Source organism: Canis lupus, chromosome 25 (genome assembly GCF_048164855.1).
Source record: "Canis lupus baileyi chromosome 25, mCanLup2.hap1, whole genome shotgun sequence".
Classification (NCBI taxonomy): domain Eukaryota; kingdom Metazoa; phylum Chordata; class Mammalia; order Carnivora; family Canidae; genus Canis; species Canis lupus.
The window spans coordinates 35191629-35216430 of NC_132862.1; the positions used below are offsets into that span (position 1 = coordinate 35191629).

General features: G+C 34.7%; 4 protein-coding genes across 4 annotated transcripts; all 4 read left to right on the top strand.

Moving 5' to 3' along the window:
* The first annotated feature begins 241 nt into the window (after positions 1-241).
* TAS2R10 (taste 2 receptor member 10) lies at positions 242-1213 on the top strand. Its single transcript, XM_072797566.1, has one exon. It carries the CDS (start codon positions 242-244, stop codon positions 1211-1213), a length of 972 nt encoding a protein of 323 aa, XP_072653667.1.
* Positions 1214-14890: 13677 nt separating this feature from the next.
* On the top strand, positions 14891-15833 carry TAS2R9 (taste 2 receptor member 9). The gene is given in 2 exon segments (XM_072797567.1): positions 14891-15481; positions 15483-15833. Coding segments are annotated over 2 exon segments (942 nt in total).
* A 2084-nt stretch (positions 15834-17917) lies between these two features.
* TAS2R8 (taste 2 receptor member 8) lies at positions 17918-18836 on the top strand. The gene is given in 2 exon segments (XM_072797427.1): positions 17918-18262; positions 18264-18836. Coding segments are annotated over 2 exon segments (918 nt in total).
* A 4283-nt stretch (positions 18837-23119) lies between these two features.
* On the top strand, positions 23120-24058 carry TAS2R7 (taste 2 receptor member 7). The gene has a single exon (XM_072797568.1). It carries the CDS (start codon positions 23120-23122, stop codon positions 24056-24058), a length of 939 nt encoding a protein of 312 aa, XP_072653669.1.
* Positions 24059-24802: the final 744 nt, after the last annotated feature.

A 24802-nucleotide genomic window follows, 5' to 3' on the forward strand; every position in this document is an offset into this window, starting at 1 on the left:
GCATGTAGGCATTCAGTCTGGACACACGTTCTCCAGACTAGCTAAGTTTGATAGATGTAACTGAGGTGGTCTCCATGAAGACATTTCAGATCCCATCACAAGGCATTATTAGGGCACTTTTAAGTTTTTATGTATGAAAGAGAAGAAAATAATTCTTCTACCAAGCAGCCAACCTTTGTCTCATTCTGCAGCAGGTAATCTAAAATAGATGTAACAGAACCAGTATTAGGAATTGGCAGATATGCTAAGCATACTGGAAGGCCTCCTCATTTTTATAGCTGTTAGTGAATCAATACTGGGAGTTTTAGGGAATGGATTTATTGGACTTGTCAATTGTATTGACTGTGTGAAGAACAAAAAGTTTTCTATGGTTGGCTTTATTCTCACTGGCTTAGCTACTTCCAGAATTTGTCTGATATTGATAATAATTACAGATGGATTTATAAAGATATTCTCTCCAGATATGTATTCCTCTGGTAACTTAATTGATTATATTAGTTACCTATGGGTAATTATCAATCAATCAAGTATCTGGTTTGCCACCAGCCTCAGCATCTTCTATTTCCTGAAGATAGCAAATTTTTCCCACCACATTTTTCTCTGGCTGAAGGGTAGAATCAATAGCGTTCTTCCCCTTCTGATGGGATCCTTGTTTATTTCATGGTTATTTACTTTTCCACAAATTGTGAAGATTATTAATGATAATAGAATGAAGAGTAGAAATACAACCTGGCAGCTCAACATGCAGAAAAGTGAATTCTTTACTAAGCAGATTTTACTCAACCTAGGAGTCATTCTTCTCTTTACTCTATGCCTGATTACATGTTTTTTGCTAATCGTTTCCCTTTGGAGACACAACAGGCACATGCAATTGAATGTCACTGGACTCCGAGACCCCAGTACAGAAGCACATGTGAAAGCAATGAAAATTTTGGTATCTTTTATCATCCTCTTTATCGTGTATTTTATAGGCATTGCCATAGAAATATCATGTTTCATTCTGCCAGAAAACAAACTGCTGTTTATTTTTGGTATGATGACCACAGCCATCTATCCCTGGGGTCATTCATTTATCCTAATTCTAGGAAACAGCAAGCTAAAGCAAGCTTCTTTGAAGACCCTGCAGCAACTCAAGTGCTGTGAGGCAAGGAGACTGCTCACAGCTGCACAGATCCATGTGGGGGGAAATGGATGTTCCAGGAGAATAATCTAGTGAAGAAGCCCCTGAAGACCTGTTTCACCTTCACCACATACACTTACATTGGTTGTAGCTTTGGTATTGAACATCACTAAAATCTTCCATAATTATCTTGACTACATTTTAGGAAATTTCTCTTTTCAACAAGACAACTCGGTGGCTCAATCAGCTTATCTATCCTGCAAATTCTTTTTCCCACACACCACCCACAGGAAAACAGCTTGGAGAATATTCACTGTAAAGGTTATGATGGTGACAATAAGTACCTAAAACAGAGTTTTCACCATGCTTCATCTGACTTCCCTGAAGCACTGTCAGCCTTTCACCAAGAAGACTCAGAAAAAGAAAGCAAGACAGAGGGAATTGTAATCAGTTTTGACATTTAGAACATGGATGTAAGAGACAGAGACAGAGGTGTGTCTTTGGAGTATGTAATTCTAATTCTTTAAAATTGTATTTTCACTGTTTAAATTAATTTTTTTTTTATTGGCATGGGTTTGATGGAGTAGCAGTAGTGATAGTAGTAGATTTTCTACAGGAAATAGCTCAGGGAGCAGAGTCTAGACTGGGGACAGGAGATCAGAGCACTGATGAAATGAGTCTTTATATTCTTTAAACCAACTGATTTGAGATGAAGTAGAATCATGAACTAACTAGATTTGAGCAAAGCTTCTGCTAGAAGTACAGATCCAAAAGATTCAACATGGTCACTGAGTTATGCCAAGGGAGGTAAGTCTGAACCCAGGGTAGAATTAGTATAAGCATGGAATGTTCTGCTCTAGGCTCTTACACATACTTATGTTCATACACACAAACTCACAGACATATTAGATGCTGATTTTTGAAGTGAATATTTATGTCCAACCCAGAATGTGAACCAAGTAACTTATTTTGGCAACTTGCAATAGTGCATTGATTGATACTATGGCCTGAGGCCTAGAAGATTTCTAAATATAAGGGCTTAATTTATTCAAATAGTTTTTGAACACCAACTCTGGATATAGTAGTGAAGAAGAGACGAATATAATGAATAAGATATTCTAGTAGAAAAACAAATGAATAGAAAATAATAAATGATTATATGTATGGAGTTGAGAGAGAAAAACTAAAGGGTGCTAAGCAAATGACCTGACGTAGTCCTGAGAGTAGAGAAGGTGCCACTGAGGTTGAAAAAAAAATTTTTTTTGAGATCTAAACAATACCTAAGAGTAAGGTGGGCAGAGCAGGAGAGATTTGGGGTGGGGGATATGAGCATATACATAGGTGTTGAAGCCAGAAGAAGTAGAGGGAATTATAGGAACTGAAAGTCCAGTATGACTAGTAGATAGTGTAGTATTTGAAATTATTTTTTCAGAAACATTCTAATATGGAAGAACTTGATATATTCCTTGCAGAATTGATGTTGCCTGCAGAAAGAGCAAACTAATATTTTGATAGTGAAAAAAGTAACCCATCCTATTTCAATCTCAAAATCATTCAAGATTATTACTTTTACAGTTGTTATTTGATCACAAAGCATCTTTTATATTTGCATATATTTGATTACTAATGAGGTTAAGCATTTGTACAGAATTATTAACCAGTGGGATACAATTTTTGGGAATTGTTCATTTGTTTTCTATTTCTTTTCTCATGCCTTATCATGTTTCTTACCAATTTTGACACTTTATATATTAACATTATGCTATATATGTATTACGGCATATATGTATATATATATATTTGCTATTTAGTAAATAACTTAGTTTGTTATTTGGGGAAATAAGTTTGTAATTTATATGAACTCAAATCCATTTGTTTCCCTTTATGATTTCTTCTACTGTCATTTTTACAAAAATTGGGTTTGGTTTCGTTTTATTGGTACATGTTCCTTTGATCAATGAATCCATTTTTTTTTTATTATAAAATAAAAGTTTCACTGCACCTAAAATTAAAAACACAGAGAGAGATGAGGAGAAATTAAGATCGTGCATATTTGTGACACTCAACTAACTGCTGCTTAGCATGTTTCTATGTAGATTTCAAGATAAATTTCAAAATACATATAGATTCATAGATATGTTGCTTAAAAATGTTTTGAGTAGGGCAGCCCGTGTGGCTCAGTGGTTTAGCGCCGCCTTCAGCCCAGGTGTGATACTGGAGACCCAGGATCGAGTCCCACGTCAGGCTCCCTGCATGGAGCCGGCTTCTCCCTCTCTACCTGTGTCTCTGCCTCTCTCTCTCTCTCTCTCTCTGTCTCTCAAGAATAAATAAATAAAATCTTTAAAAAAATAAAAATGTTTTGACTATATTTATATAGGGACTAGATGGATACAATCCTTTATCCATAAATAGTGAAAGTATAGATGATTTTTGTTTTCTTCTTTTAGCCCTCTATAAATTTCTAAATTTCCTATAATTTATGCAATAATTACTGTAATCATGGAAATATAATTAAATAAAAAACAAGATACATGAATAAAATCTGTTTGGTTAACTTTCCTTGAGAAATGATGAAAAGAGCTTTCCCCAGAGTTTTCATTAGCTAAATAAGTACTAACTCTAAATGTCTGCTGCCTTGGCAGTTCTGATAGTTTATCTTCTTCTCCTTTTTTTTTTACTTTCATTAATTCAAAAGTTGTAAAATTTTAAAATTAAAGTATAGTTTATATATAAAATTAGTTTTGGGTATACAACATAGTGATTCAACAATTATATACAACATAAAATGCTTACCACCAAAAGTGTGTTACAGTATTATGGACTGTATTCCCTATGGTATACTTTACATCCCAGTGATTTATTTATTTTATAACTGGGAGTTTGTACATTTCAATTCCCTTCACCCACATCACTCTCCCTTTTGGCAACCACCAGCTGGTTCTCTATATTTATGAGACTCTTTCTTTGTTGTGATTATGACTCTTGGTCGCTGTGTATTTTGGGATTCTATTTTGAACTTAGTTTTATTAGAACTTTATGTGTGGGAATTCTCTGAAGAACATAGTTAAGTGTCCTTATCGTGCACTCTGCCAGAAAGGTTTTACTTTGCTTGCAAGGCTGACTGGCAATACCACCTGCTTCGTACTTCTTTAAATTAAATTTTCAGTTCATAATTTTTTATGCTGCATAGATAGTACAGATTCTGGTCACCAATATACATGTGTGCAAGTCTACTTTTGGAAATTTTCAGAATAATGTATCTTTTACATTCTTCCTTCAATTCAGTATAGTTGAGAGGTAAATACCTCTAATTTTAACTTTTTGCTGGGCATATAGTATTTTTTCATTCATTCTTAAGGAATTGCTTTCCGGGGTCCTGGCTTTTTGATGGTATTCGATCTCATTTCTAACCTTGAAGAGGCCCAAGCTAGACACTTTATCCTACATGCACATGGTCCTTTAAAATGTATGCTTTAGTTTAAAGAAGGTTGAAAATGTGCCTCCCCCTCCCAACTCTACTTTCTGCTTCTTTTTGCTCTCAAAATTTCAATTTCCCACCATTCTGGGCGTCTGAGGGTATTCCTAAATTTTTTCCTGGCAGCTAAGCCATGTACTTAATGTAATTCTGAAGACTTGTTTTTCTCTATTTTTATGTGTTTAGACTGGAGGGATTTCTCTAGACATCTGGTTTGCCACAGTCTTGAAAGCAACAGTTGGTTGTTCTTTTTTTTTCTTTTTTTTTAGTTAAGAAAATTTTAATTTTAATTGTGTGTTTTTGGTTGTTCTTTTTTAGCTTCTTTTCAATTTTTTTTAGTAAGTGCATTCAAAGCTATATATTTCCCCCTAAATATTGATTTAAATACATTCTGCAATGTCAACACATAGTTCTTATATTTTCAATCAACTCAAAGAGTTTCAAAATATTCCTTGTAATTTCCTTTTAATTCAAGTGTTAACAGAATAACTTTCTAGCTATAAAATATTTGTAAAGGTTGCTTTCATATTGATATTTTATTTTATTGAAGTTGGGTCAGGCAATATATTTGTATGATGCTTGGCCTAGGATAAGATTGATTTGGCTTAATATATCATCTGTTTTGGTGAATGGACCATGTTTTCATGAAAGGAGTTTCATGGTGCTAAAGTCAAATTACATACATTAGGTGAACCATATTAATGATATTGCTTCTTTATACCTGTGTTTATTATGTGTTAATTTGAGATAGATAAAATATATTCATTCACAATTACTGATTGATTGATAATTATTTTATTTGTAGCTAGATTTCACTTAAAGTAATATCTTAATAATTGCATTTGTATTCATGATCATTACTTTTATTATTGTTTTGACTTATATTAAAAACTCTGGGGATGCTGGGCGGCTCAGTGGTTAAGCGTCTGCCTTTGGCTCAGGGCAGGATCCCGGAGTTCTGGGATCGAGTCCCATGTCAGGCTCCCTGCATGGAGCCTACTTTTCCTCCCTCTGCCCATGATTTTGCCTCTCTCTGTGTCTCTTGTGAGTAAATAAGTAAAATCTTAAACACACACACACACACACACACACACAACTCTGGCCCTCATGTAGTCTTTTACTCTAATTTTTCTTTTGTCCATGTAAAAAAATCACTAATTTTGTTATTTTGCTTCATGTCTGATTATTATGCTTTCTATCTGTATATTTTATGTGTTTTCTATTTGTATATTTTTAGCATTTCTACATTTTTATTTTATTATCTCTTGTGGGAAACGAGTATCTGATTTTTGATGCTTTTAATATAAGAATCTCAAAATTAGGATCATTAAGTGAACATTTTTACACTTACTATAATTGCAGTTATATTAATTTTTTATGTTCTCATTTCTTTTTTTTAAAATTTTCATGGTTTCTTCTAGTTTTCTTTCCTTCCTTTCCTATATTCTATTGATAATACAGTTTCATGTGCTGATTTTAAAATATCTTTATCTTTCGGTCACTGGGGTGGCTCAGTCTGTTAAGCGTCCAACTCCTGATTTCAGTTCAAGTCATGTTCTCACAGTTGTGAGATCAAACCCTGAGTGAGGATCCATGCTGAGCTTGGATCCCACTTAATAATTTCTCTCTCTGTCTCCCTCTGCTCCTCCCATCCATTCATGCACTCTGTCTCAAAAAAAAATTTTTTTTTAAATCTTCATCCCAAGTAAAATAGAAGTTTAGTTTGTCTTATCTATTTCTAGTCTTTCTTATGCTGATTATTTTTATGGCTTGCAGTTTCAAGTTTTAAAATTTATGTTTTCATTTAAAATGTCTTTTTATTATGGTAAATTACGACAAAAAATATATCATTTTAGTGGTTTTAAGTCTATATTCTGTGTATTTACCTACATTCACAGTGCTGTACAGTCTTAAAAAGACCCTTCTCCTAATGAGTTGTTTTAACATCTTTGTTGAAAATCATTTCACCATATGCATATAGGTTTACTTCAAGACCCTCAATTCTGTTCTAATGGTCCTTGTATCTATCCTTATGACAGTACCATAGAATCTTAACTACCGTAGCTTTGTAGTAAGTCTTAAGATCAGTAAGTGTGAGTCCTCCAACTTTGTTCTTCTTTTTTAAGATTGTTTTGATGTTCACTATCTTTGTAATTCCATATGAACTTGAGAATCAGTTTTTCTGTTTCTGAAAAAGAAAAAAAAAGCCTCTGGGAATATCTGATAGGGATTTCATTGAATCTATATATAACTTTGGGACATAGTGACTGTCATCTTACCAATATTAAGTCTTCTTATCCATGAACATGGAATATCTATTTGTGACTTCTCCTTTTTAAAATTTTTTAAGATCTTACTTATTTGAGAGGGAGAGAGAGAGTGAGTGAGTGCAAACATGAAGGGAAGGAAAGGCAGATAGAGGGGGAGAAGCAGATTTCTCACTGAGCTGGGAGCCCATCATGGGGCCCATCCCAGGACCTTGGGATCATGACTGCATCGAAGGCAGATGCTTATCTGACTACCCAGATGCCCCTATTTGTGTCTTCTTTAATTTCTTTCAGCAATGCTTTATAGTTTTTAGTGTTTAAGTCTTTTGCCTCCTTGGTTAAATTTATTTCTAGGCATTTTATTCTTTTGGATGCTACTGTAAATGGAACTGCTTTCTTTATTTACTTTTAAGATTGTTTATTGGTGGTATGCAGAAACAGACATTTTTTGTGTTGATCTTATATCCTCCAATTGGAGTTTTAAAGTTTTATTTTCATAGTATGTTGATGCTCACTACAACTTTATATAACTTGACATCATAAACTTTATAAAGTTCCTTACTAAACTTAATTCCATATAAGTCATATAGGTTTCTTCTTATTCTGTTCAGTTTTCGCTAATGGATCCTCCAAAAAACTTCTTTGAATAAAGGTCTATGTGTTGTAAACATTCTGAAACCTACATACCTTTAGGATATTTTTGTTTAACTTGCATATTTAAATGTGTCATCAAGGGGTGCCTAGGTAACTCAACTGGTTGGGTGTCTGCCTTTGGCTCAGGCCATCTTCTCAGAGCCCTGGGATTGAGCCCCACATTATGTTCCCTGCTCTGTGGAAAGTCTGCTTCTCCCCCTGCTTGTACTCTCTCTCTCTCTCAAATAAATAAATAAAATCTTAAAAACATGTCATCAAATAGAAATAAACATTCCATTGTATTTAAGTCAATGTACTATAAGAATCATTTTATTTATGCTGTTGTGAAGAGAAACAAAAGAGCTATCTGTTGTATCAATATCAGAAGATATAATTAGCATTAATATTGAATGATTACAAACAAAAAACTACATATGAATAAAACCTACTAACTCCATTGTTAGTTTATACATATTCAGTAAATAATAAAAAATACATTGTTGAACCATCACTATTATATTACCATAATTTATGATTTCATGTAACTATCATGAACCTTGGAATTTATACAAACATAGGCAATTGTAATTAAGATGCATCAAGAAAGGCTCTATAGCAAAACAATTTGATAAAAGTGTCATGATTTTTTTTTGAGCTAGATGCCAGGAAATTCAATAATAGTATCAAATGTGAGACTTCATTAATCACAACAATTCCATGTAATAGGTAGTATTTTTAGCAATGTTTTGCATATGAAAAAAGTTAAACACAAATGTCATCAAAATTTTGATATCAACTAATTGGTACTAGTTGAGCTACTATGCTCAAAAAGTTAGTCATAGAAACCATTTATTGGCACTAATAACTATCCTTTAACAAGTATGCAAAGGACAATAATTCACAATTTTTTTAATTTTAACTTTTATTTTAGTTCATAAACTCTTGGAAAACTTTGACTAGTCAATGCCTTTTATTTTTTTTCCCTTTTTAAAAAAAATTTTTATTGGAGTTCAATTTGCCAACATATAGCATAACACCCAGTGCTCATCCCGCCAAGTGCCCCCCTAAGTGCCCATCACCCAATCACCCCAGAGTCAATGCCTTTTACTGTGAAACAACCATAGATGATTTTCTGATACAACTATTTTGAATAAAAGTGAAACAAATGAGTCCCTTTTGATTTTTTCCCATTCTGTTCTGTTTATGGTCTATTCTTAGAACATACATTCAACTTTTCTATAGAAGAGTTTCTCAATAAATAAAAAGCTATAGTATTTAATTTTAGCTTTCCCCAAATTCTTGGGGTAAAATCTTTGGTAAAATCTACTCTCTGTTCAGCCACTGTATACAAATTTACAGTGTTTTCATAACATCTTATATTTCCTAAAATACTTCTGAAAGACTTTGACTGTTTTACCTGTATTTGATAACGTTTTTTGAGAATTAAAAAAATATATTTGTCTAAGCTTTTCTCCTCCAGATTCCAATTAATGCTATCAACAAAGCACCCTTTTTTCAGTATCTGTGTATGTACTGATCTGAAATAAAAATATTATTTAATAGCCTTCTGTCTTCTCATAGGTCATCAATGTTTCTATTAATAATATTATTTGAAATTTGAATTTCCTTTGCTTCTGTCATCCTAAACATAGTAATGACAACTTCCATGCACACTCATAAAATGAATGTTTCTTTCTTTTTTTTTTTTTTTAATGAATGTTTCTAAAATTATATGTGGCATTTTTCACTTTAGCTATTAATTGTGTAATTTTAAGTAGTGTTTTATAATCAAATTTATTCTTTTGTAGCAATGTTTGTATTTATTTTGTGCTTGCATATTAGTCAACATTTTCAAATATTCTCCACATATAAATATTACTTTTTGTTGCAAATAACTATAAAAAGCTGTCTTGATAAACTTTGTACTAACAGAAATTGCAACAATAACCAATCCAGAACAAAAACACTAGGGCCTCTTAGTTACAGGAAATTGAAAATAAAATCAATTTATATATTTTTTTATTATAGAAATATAGAATAATTAATAAAAGGATTTCGAGAATAACAATAGGATAAATTCTGTGGGAGAAGTAAAATGAAAATAAACATTTAAACAAACAGTAATTATGAAAAATTTCTGACATAAATGGCAGCTTCACATATTTTAACTGGGCAATTGTGTATATTAAATTGTTATTGTATTTTGGTACCTGTTTATAAGAGAGATGTGAGTGTTCTAGTTCTAAGACAATGATGGCTGCTTAGATGTAATCTCTTCATACTTCCTTTTAAGAGCCTCTTTTTAAGGGAAACTGGGTGGCTCAGTCAACTAAGATCTGACTCTTGGTTTCAGCATAGGTCATGATCTCAGGGTTCTGGGATAGAGTCCTACACTGGGCTCCTGCTCAGTGCAGAGTCCGCTTAAGACACACTCTCTCCATCTGCCCCTCCTCCTACTTGCTCTTTCTCTCTCTCTCTCTCTCAAATAAGTAAATAAATCTTAAAAAACAAAACAAAACAAAAACCACTGCTCCTTTTTTAAAAACGTGAAGAAGACCAGGAAAATAAAAATAATCATAACCTAAATCTTTAGCATAACCATGATACATAGAAGACCTACTCATTACAATTTCAATGTAAATGGATGGAGAGCACCTGAAGTGAATAGAGTGAGCAACAGAGCTCATACTGATGTCAGAATTCCAGCTGATTTGTTTCAGAGAAGTAGAGGATTTAGAAGGACTCTAGAAGTGGTAGTGGCCAGATGCCAACCATAAGGTCCACACATAAGAAAAAGATGAATTACACCGTGTGTGAACTGCACTTAGCTACAGAAGAGTAGCAATGAAGTAGCCTGCGAAATGCTTGGGGCAAGAGGTTATAGTTAGGAAGGCAGTGACTCGCAGGGAGAGAGGAGAAAACACAGAAGGCTGAAGCAGTAACTCCTTGAGAGACAAGCCAAGACCAAGAAAGACAGACAGATAAAACTGGAAAATAACATATCATAAAGAAAATGTCCAAACTGTATAATTCAAGAAGATCCCAGAGCTGAGAAATAAAATCACTGAGCTTCAACCTTAGCCTCTTGACTGTCAAAAAAATCATCACACACAACACAAAGGGAAAACCAACTTTTTCATATTCTCAGGATATAAATATACACTAGAAAAGTAACAACCATGAAGCAGAGAAAAATCGACACAACATGGTAAGATGAATTAAAGAGAATTAAACGAGTGAAAAAAATGAAACATAAACGAAACACTCAAACAAGATATGTTCAAAAAACGGAAAGACATGACACAAAAGCTGATAGAAATCAAGAAAAAAATTTAAAGAGATAAAAATCTCCTTAGAAATGAAGAGAAAAGGACCCGTGGGTGGCTCAGCGGTTAAACATCTGCCTTTGGCTCAGGGCATGATCCTGGAGTCTCAGGATTGAGTCCCATGTCAGGCTCCCTGCATGGAGCCTGCTTTTCCCTCTGTCTATGTCTCTGCCTCTCTCTTTCTCTCTGTGTGTCTCTCATGAATAATAATAATAAAAAAAAATCTTAAAGAAAAAGAAATGAAGAGAAATTTTAATGTGCATAAAAGCACTTAGATCAAACAAAGTTACTAGTAAAGGAGATGAAAGAAATGAGAAAGAAGAAAGTAACACAGAAATCACAGAAGACAATAATATTAAAGAGAAAAAGATGAATATAAAAAAGCAGGCCGTGATAAATAATTGGTCTCTGATGAGAAAAAGCAAAGTAAGGAAGTGAACTAATACTTAAAAAGAGGACTCAAGAAAGTTTTTTCAAAATAAATTACTTGAAAAAAAATATCCATTACTTGAAGTCGTATGCTGGAATGACAGCATACATGGGAAAACTGATCCAGAAAGGTCAGCTCAAAGACATATCCTACTAATTACATTAGACTTTAAATGTGAAGATAAATGTCTCTGAATTAAAAGGCAAATAGACAAGTCACTTGAAGAGAAAGTAAAAAGCTGATGTTAGACTTCTCAACAATATGAAAAAGAGCAAAATTAACACTAAGCTCAAGGAAAAAAGTGTGACCCAGTAATTTTTTATCTAGCCACACTGTATTTCAAGTACAAAGGTTGTTGGGGAAGGGAAGATGTTTTTAATATACGAGGACTCAGGAAATGCTGTATCTACTAGCCATTCATGAAAAATAGATTAGAGGTTGACTTCATCTAGTTAAGAGATGGTTGAGGGAACTTCAACAAAAAGAATGGTGGTGAAATTTAATATATTTTACCATACATAGAAGCTTGAAATAAAAGAAGAAAGGCTGGTGATTGATTGACTGCAACATTACATTTCAACAATATATAGACAGGTGACAGGAGATTTTACCGTTTGGGTGTCTTGAGAGGAAGTAGGGAGAATGAGCTGAAAATAACAAAGAAGGGAAACCACTCTGCCAGTTTCACTTCAATCCAGATGATGGAATATGAGAGAGAAAACGATTGCATCTTGAAAGGCTGTAGGGGAAGTAATGTCCATAGAGAAGAGGCAGGATTTAGTTTTGAGTTCATAAAATAAGGGGTCTATGGATAGAATTGAGGGCTTTATGAACTTGTAGGGCCACCAAATTATGTCTTTCTTCCTATTAACCTTTAACTCAACCCTAGCATTCCTTCTAGGTAGGTATAAAGGTAGGTAACAGTCAAGGAAACATCAGCAGTGCCTGTAACTTTTCATTTCTGGAAATCACAAATCACTATTGTTACAGATACCTCAAATTATCATTTACCTTTCTCACTGCTCTTTCTGCCAGATATTATTATTGTGTGAAAAGAGAAGCACAGGGATTGCCAAATCTCATCTAAAATATGCTTTAATTATGGGGCCTACCTAGCTGGCTCAGTTGGAAGAGCATGTGACTTGATCTCAGGATTGTGGATTCAAGCCCCATGTTGAGTGTACAGATTACTTACATAAGTTTTTATAGATATTAAATATATACATATATATCCATGTATGTATACTTTATCTGGATTCCTCTAAGATTCCATGTATTTTAATTATATTCACTTTAAAAAAACATTCTTCTGAGGATGTCCTAGTCTTCACCAGTCTGCCACAGTAGTCTATGGTACAAAAAATTTAAGACCCCCTGAGTTCAAACAAAGAAAATAAAGCAGACTGTCGGAAAAATGGATGAGAACATAAGGTTTTTGCTGATGATTTACTGTGAATTGCAGTGGACATGGTGAAGGATTTGGGGTGGGAGGGAGATGAAATCAGCAAATAATTCAAAATATGAGATGTCTGAAGATAGGACCAGTATGGCAACATTCCATTCTTGATACATGTGGAAAGAATAGTTACTTGCCTGAGTTGACCATAAATAATCTGTAGCATAACTAAAGAGAAAATGTCAAGAGAAAATGTAAGATTCTAAAGAATATATATATATATATATATATATATATGGCCAAAGTACTTTTAAAATTTTCTATTTGCGGGCAGCCCGGGTGGCTCAGTGGATTAGTGCCTGCCTTCAGCCCAGGGTGTTCCTGGAGTCCTGAGATGGAGTCCCACGTCCGGCTCCCTGAGTGGAGCCTGCTTCTCCCTCTGCCTGTGACTCTGCCTCTCTCTCTCTCTCTCTGTGTCTCTCATGAATAAATAGATAAAATCTTTAAAAAATAAAAATAAAATTTTCTATTGTGCAGAAAAGAAAACAAAAACCATAAAAGTAATAGAGGAAAATTTCAATGAGGAAATTTTCTAACAAGAACTTAAACATAACATAGAAAAAAATGCTAATTTTTCTAATATATAAACATCATAGAAATTCATAAAAAAATAAAAAATGAACAAACAGTCCACAAAAAATTCAAATGGCTTTTATTTATATATATATGGGATTCTTTGTGTCTAGTCCTTATCCTCAGTGTCCGTTGTCACCAATATCCTAAAAACACATGTGCAAATGATGTTGGGCATTTGAGATCATCACCTCAAGTCCTTTCCCTCTGACAGAGCAACTCCTTTTTTTTTTTTTTTTAAGATTTTATTTATTTATTCATGAGAGACAGAGAGAGAGGCAGAGACACAGGCAGAGGGAGAAGCAGGCTCCATGCAGGGAGCCCGATGCGGGACTTGATCCCAGGTCTCCAGGATCACACCTCAGGCCGCAGGCAGCACCAAACCGCTGCACCACCAGGGCTGCCCTGACAGAGCAATTCCTGCAGTTACAGCAAAGCCTAAAGCCACCAGCTTACATGTTAAGTTGGTGAAATATTAAAATCAGTGCAGGAAAACATTAATATAGCTTTATTTATTGTTTTATGGATTTAGATGCTATGTGTTTTAAATCATGAAACAATCAATAAAGTATACAAATAGTAAAAATGTGACCCAATATGTTTTGTCTTTGAAATTGGTGTCCATTACTATAAAAATATTGTAAAGAAGATTACACTCAGATTTTAACATAGGCTGCATACAAATACAGATTCTGAGGTCAAATTCTGAGTAATAACAGGCACAACTGGAACATCTTCAGTACTCAGTCTTCCTCATTACAGGGCAGGGAAGCTAGAAAGTCAAATAACTGTCTTTACAAGAAAAGTGAAAACTGCTGCAACCCTACTTGAGTTATCCTAATTAATGAAATGAATACATTGCTATAAGACAAAAATTGTTCATGTTAACTGTCTACACTTTATTTATTTATTTATTTAAAAATATTTTATTTATTTATTCATGAGAGACAGAGAAAGAAGCAGAGACATAGGCTGAGGGAGAAGCGGGCTCCTCACAGGAAGCCCGATGCAGGACTCTATCCCCACACCCGGGATCAGGACTGAGCCAAAGGCAGAGGCTCAACTGCTGAACCACCCAGGCATCCCTTAACTGTCTACATTTTAAATTCAAAATTAATTTTAAGCTCCAAAATATGCATTTGCACAAAATGGAACACGATATGGGGGTACTTAGCAAGTCATTAGCAATGGTAATGCTGCCGCATCTCCAATTTAATTTGGATCCATATTTTCCAAGTAATTAATTTTTTCTTGAAGTCCTTGGTCAATGGCTTAAATTCAATGACTCCAAAATATACAGAGTTTAAGATGAGAAAGATTGTGCAAATCCAAGAAATCAGATCCATTCCTATTTGCATCTTGGAGGCATTCAATCATCACTGTACATGAAAGATATTACTGGTCCAACAGTGAGGTCTTTTAGGCAGTTCTCATGCAGAGCAGAACTCAACTGAGTTAGTATCCCGCTCAGCTGAATTAGAGCTGACAAAGAGGACAGAAAAAGACAAATGCATCATAACCTAAGTGACAGATATGTAAACCATTCTTCACTGGTCAGCTGAAAGCCAGTTCATCATCAGTGATATCCCAAATCAGAACTCTCTGCTGCCATGCTAAGTACAATGGAGGTAATATACATCTTCTTGATTGCCGGAGAAATGACTATAGGAATTTGGGGAAATGGATTTATTGCACTGGTTAACTGCACTAGGTGGCTCAGAAGGAGAGACATCTCCGTGATTGACATCATCCTGGTGATCTTGGCCATCTCCAGAATCTGTTTGCTGTGTGTGGTATCTTTAGATGGCTTTATTTTGCTGCTCTCTCCAGATATATATGCCAATAGCGAGCTAATGAATATTGTGGATGTTGTCTGGACACTTAGCAATCATTCAAGTATCTGTTTTACTTCTTGCCTCAGTATTTTCTATTTACTGAAGATAGCCAATATATCCCATCCGTTTTTTCTCTGGCTGAAGCTAAAGATTAACAGAGTCATTCTGGGGATGTTTCTGATGTCTTTTCTTACCTGTATAATTATTAGTGTTTCATTGAATGAGGACTTCTGGGATCCCTTCAAAGTCAATCATAAGGAAAACATAACTTGGGAATCCAAAGTGAGTAAAATCCCAAGTGCTTTCAAACTGTTTATCCTGAATCTGGGAGCTATAGTTCCCTTTGTTCTTTGCCTAATCTCAGTTCTCTTGTTACTTGTTACTTTTCTCCCTATTTAGACACACTAGGCAGATGAAACTTTATGCCACAGGGTCCAGAGACCCCAGCACAGAGGCCCACATGAGGGCCATAAAGGCAGTGATGATCTTTCTGCTCCTCTTCATTATTTACTATGCAGTCTCTCTTGTAGTAACCTCTAGCTTCCTGATTCCTCACGGAAAATTAGTGGTTATGTTTGGTGGCGTGGTAGTTGGCATTTTCCCATCGAGCCATTCGTTCATACTGATAATGGGCAACAGCAAGCTGAGGGGGGCTTTCCTAAAAGTGCTTAGGATTGTGAAGGGTTTCCACAAAAGAAGGAAACCTTTTGTTCCATAGAGAATCCTGAATACAAGGAGAAAGAAATCAACAAAAGACTCTCCCTTCTCTCAATTGATTACATTCATTGTTTTTACTCCATGCTAATAGCAATTATTAGTATCTAGCATTATTCTTAAATTTTCCTTTTTTCTTTCACCTTTCTGTTCTGTTTAACTTTAAATCAAATGTTATTGGGCAGCCCTGCTGGCCCAGCGGTTTAGTGCCGCTTTCGGCCCTGGGGCTGTAATCCTGGAGACTAGGGATCGAGTCCTATGTTGGGCTCCCTGCATTGGAGCCTGCTTCTCTCTCTGTCTGTGTCTCTACCTCTCTCTCTCTCTCTCTCTCTCTGTCGTAAATAAATAAAAAACCTTAAAAAAAGAAAAATAAATCAAATGTTATCATTGAAACTCATGTATTTCTTTGTCTTTGCAGGAAAAATGACTCCAGATCCCATGCTAACATTTTATATATTTGCCTAATGCAGAAAGGTTCTACGCCTTTAAATAATATTCTGGTAAAGGCCTTGAACTCAAAACATAGAAAAATTTCAGGTAAACAGGCTGTGGGGAAGAGATTTTAAAATCTATCAGCCTTTCCTATAAAATCAATCATGTAAAAAACTGTCTACTTTGTCTAAGCTGGAGGTCAGTCCTTATCTTTTCTGCCCTGTCCCCTCCATTTCTAGAATGGTTTGTCCTCATAAGAGGGAGAAAAAACACTCTGGTGAGTTCCTCACTAGGGTGAAATATAATGTAAGAAAAGAAGTATGATCTTAAGAAAAGGTTTGACCAGGAAAGGGGCTGGGGGATGTACAGTTAGAAATATGTATACCCAAACCACCCTAGCTGGTAATGCCAGTTTTAGGAGTCAGTTCTCAAACTTTGACACTTTTTTTTTCCCTCTTAGCATCATTCTCTTTTCTATTCTGTTTCTGATAACATCTTACAGATAACTAGGTTTTCTTAAATTGTTAATTTCATGCTTTCCTATTACATACTAGGTACACATAAGAAATAGAAAAAATACTATATATGTTGTTCACATTATAAAAGTACTTAAACATAAGAAGAAGAACCCTAATTTATGTGATTTGTATTACCTGGACTTAAATTTATTATGGGTTGGGTTTTCCAAGAAAGAATAAACCAATTTAATGGTAGAATTAGTCCTATTCCTTGGAAATATTATTTAGTAAATCTTTTTTAAAAATATGATTGCCCCATCTACATTACAATGTAGAATGTGAGATTATAAATCTTACAAAAGGAGCTTATTCCAATTTCAAGTGTATTTCCTTAATTATATATGAAAATACCAAGAGACAACATTTCAGGAAGTGAATTGTCATGGATAGCATTTCCCATATTAAATAAAACTAAGCATAGCAAATCCTCATCTAGCATCTTTCACTTCTATTAAAAAGTTTCATGGAGAAAAAATTTTTAGTAAATATTGCCATGTGCCTGCCTAATAATACTATGTTATTTATAATCAGATTTGTATCATATCCTTCTCTAGTTAAGCATTTATATGAAAATGAAAATTATCATCCTCTTAATTTTGTGCAATCTGGTTGTTCTGATCATTTCCAAAATGAAAATTCATTTCCACTAGGAAATCTGACTTTGGATTAATTTATAATTTATAGTGAAGAAAATGGACTTTCATTTATACATTGTGATTTTTATGGAATACATTGTTTTTGTTTGCTTTCTGTAGTTCTGTGTTCAAAACTCAACTTGACAGGTAAAAATGCATAGAACTTAACAGTAAGAAGCCTGGTTGCAAATTCATGAAATACGATCTCTTTTAATTTGTATGAGAGCAGTTTCAACCAAGTGATTTCACTTATCACTAGCTAAACAGTGATGATTATAATTTGCCCAGGCTCAAAGCTAGTCAAACTATTAACCAGTTGGTTTAGTCCTCAATTTTATCTCAAAAGAGAGCTGGGTACTTCTGGAATTATATCAGAGTTAAAATAGTGGATGAAATAAAAACATTATTCTGTGATTTGAAGAACTTACTTAACATGCTTCAACTGAGAGTCTATTAGTCTATCTGCAGTGATATTGGAGATCAGGGGTGTTCTCTCTACCAACATGCTCAGTATGGAAGACATCATCTTCATGATCGTAATAACTGGAGAATTCATAATAGGAATGTTGGGGAATGCATGCATTGGACTAGTAAACTCTATTGACTGGATTAAGAAGAAAAAGATCTCCTCAATTGACTATATCCTCACCAGTCTAGCCAAAATTGGTTTGCTCTGTATAATGATACTAAATGGCACCAAAATCGTATTCTGCCCAGATTTTTATAAAAAGGATAAGCTACAAGCAGTCATTAATATCTTCTGGATACTCACCAACTACTTAAGTATGTGGTTCACCACCTGCCTTAATGTCTTCTATTTACTCAAGATAGCCAATTTCTCCCACCCACCTTTTTCTCTGGCTAAAGAGGAGAATTGACAGAGTGATTCACTGGATTCTGCTGGGTTGTTTGGCTCTTTCTTCCTTAATCAGCCTTATACTAGCAATGACACCAAATTATGATTGTGAGTTTTGTAACATTGCAAAACATAAAGGAAACTGAACTGAAATGCTCTCTGTAAGTAAAAGTCAATACTTCAAGCCATTGACTCTCTTTAACTTGTTGGCAATTGTCCCATGTACTGTGTCATTGGTCTCATTTTTCCTTTTAATTATGTCCCTATGGAGACATATCAAGCAAATGAAACTCAACGTTATAGGCTGTGGAGACCTCAGCACAGAGGCGGGAGCCATGAAAACTGTGACTTCATTTCTTTTCCTCCTTTTTGTGTACTATGGGGCTTCTCTTTTGGTAACTTTTAGCTACCTTATGAAAGAAAGCAAGTTAGCTGTGATGTTTGAAGAAATTATAGCAACACTCTATCCTTCTGGTCATTCACTTATTTTGGTTATTGGAAATAACAAGCTGAGGCAGGCATTTATCAGGATGCTGAGATACGGAAGAACAGTCTGCATGATGTAAAATTTTAGCTTTGTAAGTGGACTTTGCTAATAAAAAAATACATTCTCATTTTTTCCAGTTATCCTATTTATTTTGGATACACATCTTTAAGTGGTCCTGAGACCTATTAGCACATGAGTGTATACATCCCTTTTGTCTGTTTACACCCCAGATTCTCATCTTCACATGCCCTTTCTTCCAAGAATTTCAGAGCTCATGTTTCTTTTTGCCTTCTTGCTGCAGATGCTCAGCATGTGCTGCCTAGTTAAGTTCCTTTAAGATTCTACTTTGGCCCATAGTAAAGAGTACTGAACTGCAGTAACTTTTTTTTTCCATTTTTTTCCCTATCATACATTTTCATTGCTGGCCTTAATTTTGTTTCCTTCATGGCTCTGTTGGGTCACTCCCACTTGGCTTTTTTTTTTTTTTTTTTTTTTTAAGATTTTACTTATTTATTCATAAGAGACAGAGAGAGAGAGAGGCAGAAGGAGAAGCAGGCTCCATGCAGGGAGCCTGATGTGGGACTTGATCCTAGAACTCCAGGATCACGCCCTGGGCTGAAGGCAGTGGCTCAACTGCTGAGCCACCCAGGCATCCTTTCCCATTTAGCTTATTAACTAGGAATTCAGATCTTCCCTGTCCCATCTCTGGTTCAGTTTCCCAGTGATGTATCTGTCTCCTCCCAAGTAGTGATACTTTTAGGTGGTCTCCTAGATAATATTTTATGGTTGACCTTATTTTGTTACCTCCTATTCATTTTCCTTGAAATTAAATTTCCTTACAAACAACTTGCTGTTTAGACAGCAATAGGATGGGAATAGATCCCATTCAAGTATTTCTCTCTAAGGACATTCCTAAGTGCTCCTCACAATTTGGATAAAAGGAGGGCACAACTAATATTGATCAGACTGCTTTACTCAGGTTCCTTTCTTAATAAGACCTGCAGGGGTTCTTTTCACTCAGGACTAGAAAAGCAATTAATTGGGAAGTAATAAACATACATAATGGAATAACTACGTGCTATCACTAAAAAACACAATGTATGCTTATAACATATACAGAGTAAATTACAAAAAAAATAATAAAAAATAACTACTAAAATGTTGTTCTACTATGAACATCAAATTCTTCCTCACTAGAGTAACATTGAAACACTTGGTCTGGCATGTCTAAGTTCATGTCTGTTCTGATATGGTTGTGCATTTTATGTCCCACCATTTGTTTTGTTAAAATCTGGTTTATTTCAATCTACTCATTTGTTTTAACTAAAATATTAATTACCTGAAGATTATTGATTTTTCTGCATATGATGATGTAAAATTCACTCTGGAAAGTCCCAATCTTTATAGTCATACATAAACTTCATCAAATATATTTACAATATCCAACTATTAGGTTGTTATTTATTTGTACAAGACCAGAGAATTGGTATTCTTTTGATGGAGTATATTAGTATAATCTACAAAATACCCGTTAAACCTACACTAGACTGAACTTTACATTCTTCTGCAGGTTCAGATGAAATAAATGTTTTGTTAAGATTAGTACTTCTAAGGCAGCCCAGGTGGCTCAGCGGTTCAGCGCCGCCTTCAGCCCAGGGCCTGATCCTGGAGTCCCAGGATCGAGTCCCGTGTCAGGGTCCCTGCAGGGTGTCTGCTTCTCCTTCTGCCTGTGCCTGTGTCTCTCATGAATAAATTAAAAAAAAAAAAAAAAGATTAGTACTTCTAGGAAGATTTTCCTCCACGAGTGTGAAGTCCTTCCTTCCATATTTAGTTTTCTGTGTCTCCCGTATTTGAAATACCTCCACAGACCATGAAAGTTCAAAGTAGTTCAAAATAGTAAGGGTTTGGAGTAGTAAGCTGGGGACAAAGTACTCTCTGCAAAATTTTTTGTTTTGTTTTCTATTTTTTTTATTGTGGTAAGGCATTTAATATGAGATCTATACTTTTAACAAATTTTTAAGTGTACAGTATAATGTTATTAACTATAAGCACTACATTATTTAGCATATCTCTGGAATTAATCATCTTGCATAACTGAAACTTGATACTTACTGAATAACAACTCTGCATTCTTATCTCCCCTCAGGCCCTGGCAACCACTGTTTTACTCTTTGTTTTTATGATTTGACTATTCTAGATACCTACAGAAGTGTAATCGGGCAATATTTGTCCTTCTGTAACTAGCTTATTTCACTTTGCATAATGTCTTCTAGGTCCACCTACGTCTTTGCATTTTGCAAAATTTTCTTTTTTTTTTAAGATTTTATTTATTCATGAGAGACAGAGAGTGAGAGAGAGGCAGAGGCACAGGCAGAGGGGGAGCCCGATGTGGGATTTAATCCCAGAACCCAGGGATCACAACCTGAGCCAAAGGCAGACACAACCACTGAACTACCCAGGAGCCTAATTTTCTTCTTTTTAAGACTGAATGCTATCCATTGTCTGTATGTAACACATTTTCTTTATTCATTCATATGTCAATGGGCAATTAAGGTGCTTCTGCATTTAGCTATTGTGATTAACACTACTATAAACATGAGTGCCAATATCATTTTGAGATCCTGATTTCAATTCTTTCAGATAAATACCCAGATTTTGGGGATGCTGGATCATCTGGTAGTTGTATTTTTAAACTTTTGAGGACCTATCCTATTTCCATAGTAGCTGCACCATTATCTCTATGTTGTACAATACAGATATGCATAAGGACTATACTGACCTGCAAAAAAACAAAAAACAAACAAAAAAAAACCAAAAAACACACAAACCCCCCAAAAACATATTCTAAAATTTATTTGAGTAAAGGTACTATCATAGTTACTAGGGCCCTTTACTTCCCAGGACATTGTGGAGAAGAAAATGATGTTCTTGGGTCAGGGATCATTTCTAAGATCAGAGGAAAACAGTCATTTGTGATAGTTATAGAATGAGATAGTTTATCCAAAAATTCAGAGCTGTATCTCAGGAATGAAGGTTTGTTCTTTAATGAATGATGGGAAGATATGTGTTCCCCAAGAAAGTATCAGCACCTCAGAATTATTCCATGGAAATACTATGTAGCAAAGTGTTTCTCAATAACTCTAAATTAGAGAAGCTACTTAAAAATAAGAGTAACCTGTAAGAATGAGGTAAACTTAATTATCAGTCTTTTACCTGATAGTCTAGAAGGGCTAAGGATCTAGATTCTCAGATGCAATTTGGCACAGTGGAGAGTGGGGAGTAGATCAAAACACAGGATTTTAATCTCTTCTGTCATAAGTCATAAAAGAAAATATAAAGGTAATCAATACTCCATTATTGCTCCTTCATCTTATTATATATAGCATCACAAACTGAATGACCATTAAATGTCACTTGAATAATAAGACAATGTATTATTTTAAGAGACCTTGTGCATGTAACTGTTCATCTGAACAATGGAGATAAATGGGCTAAGATATTTTTTAGACCCAAATAATCTATATTTAGTGTTAACCTTTTAAATTCTCTGAAAATGTACAGTTCTCAATGTTAACCCAAACTTTGGATTATTAGTGGTAATCAGTGTTATCATCAAAATGAAGATGGCAATCAGCAAAATGAAGATTCCTCTACAAAGTTCAATTTTGACCTGTTTTCTAATTGCTAGAAAATCCTTGGAGTGCAGATTTGCCAGATAAAATATGGGACACCCAATTAATATTGAATTTTAGTACTTCTTGGAAGTACTAATCTCGTGCAATTTGGGATATACACCAAAAAACAAACAAACAAACAAACAAACAAAAACAAACAAAAAAAAACACCACCACCACCAACAACAAAAAACCCAGATCATTCATTGTTTATTTGAAATTCAAGTTTAACTGGGTGTCCTGTTTTGTTTTGTTTTTTAAAATCTAACAGCCCTATTTAAGTTACTGTATGTGTTGCAGATTAATGAATCCAAAACTTGCAAAACATAGCGTTGCAAAAACATTGACAGTGCAGGACCATGAGAGGCAACAGGTCTAATTTGCATCCTAAAATGTAGCTCAGACTAAATTAACCATATGTGGAAAAGTAAAACCTGCTGATACAGGTTTTACATACAGGTGATACATGCAATGGCCAGGCCAGGGATTGCCAACCACATTTGTTTCTCAAGACTAATTAGGATTTAATGATGATAGCTACAGTCTTCATTTATCATTCCAGTCTCCATCACAAGACAGAGTACAATAAAAAAGGCAAAGAAAATTATAGCAAAATCTAAAAAGTAGGTGTGCCTATCAAACTACATCAGTTCAACTAGAAACAAATTGGATATTTTTGTATTTTACCATGCCGGATAAAGTGGAGAGCATCTTAATGCTCGTAGCAGCTGGAGAATTTTCAATGGGGATTTTAGGGAATACATTCATTGGATTGGTAAACTGCATAGGCTGGATCAAGAAGAGGAAGATTGCCTCCATTGATTTAATCCTCACAAGTCTGGCCATATCCAGAATTTGTCTATTATGTATAATACTATTAGATTGTTTTATATTGGTGCTGTATCCAGATGTCTATGCTACCGGTAAACAAATGAGAATAATTGACTTCTTCTGGACACTAACCAACCATTTAAGTGTCTGGTTTGCCACCTGTCTCAGCATTTTCTATTTCCTCAAGATTGCGAATTTCTTCCATCCCCTTTTCCTCTGGATGAAGTGGAGAATTGACAGTGCGATTCCTAGGATCCTGCTGGGATGCTTGGCCCTTTCTGTGTTTATTAGCCTTGTTGTCACTGAGAATTTGAATGATGATTTCAGATGTTGTGTTAGGACAAAGAAGAAAACAAACTTAACTGTGAGATGCAGAGTAAAGAAAGCTAAATATTCTTCCATCAAGATTTGCCTCAACCTGTTAACGCTATTCCCCTTTTCTGTGTCCCTGATCTCATTTCTCCTCTTGATCCTCTCCCTCTGGAGACATACCAGGCAGATGAAGTTCAATGCCACAGGGTGTAGAGACTTCAGCATAGAAGCCCACATGGGAGCCATGAAAGCTGTCATCTCCTTTCTCCTCCTTTTCATCGCCTACTATTTGGCCTTTCTTGTAGCCACCTCTAGCTACTTTATGCCAGAGACTGAATTAGCTGTGATCATTGGTGAGTTGATAGCTCTAATCTATCCCTCGAGCCATTCGTTTATCCTAATTCTGGGGAGCAATAAATTAAGACAGGCATCTCTAAGGGTACTATGGAAAGTAAAATATGTCTTAAAAAGAAGAAACTTCTAACACCATAAACAGATCTGGAGGTAGATCTGTTAGATAGTTAACCTATCATCTACTAGGATGAAGGAAGACAAGATGTTTCTTAGTTGTCTTCAGTTCTTACATTGTTAGTTTCATATGGTTAATTACTCTTAAATGTATTTAGTATATCTATAATTGTAACTTAGAAAGATCTCATGTGAAGCTGATTTTGTCTTTTTCTCTCTGTCTCTCTCTCCCTCCCTTCAGAATTAAAAAAAAATGTTTTGGAGCTTATAAAAGTTAATATCTTAATATTAACTGTCAGAGGAGAGAATATTTTCATAGTTAGTTCTAAATCATTTCTCTAGATGCAAAATTGTATAACTGGTTCAGAACAACTGTAATATAATCTAGTTGTTATTTGCATCCATATGAAAAGCAGCTAACTCATCCCATGGTTTTAGATTCTTTTCTCAGATTATCCAATGGACTCCACCTTTGGAAAAAGTTCAATATGGTGACAGTTCTTAATAAAATGTTATGCAATTCTGTGAATGTGGCAGAAATTAATACTGTTTATTATCACAGTTAAGATATATAAATGGTGATTAAAATAAATCTTGTCACAAGTTCAAAAATCATTTTAGGACTATAGATCAATGAAAGAAAGATACTCTGTAAGTGTGAGAGGAGAGTTTATATTAAGAAAGTAAAACAAAATTGGCTTAAACAGGAACTATTGATTGCTTATTGAAGTACATTTTTCTACGAAAGACACATGTAAGT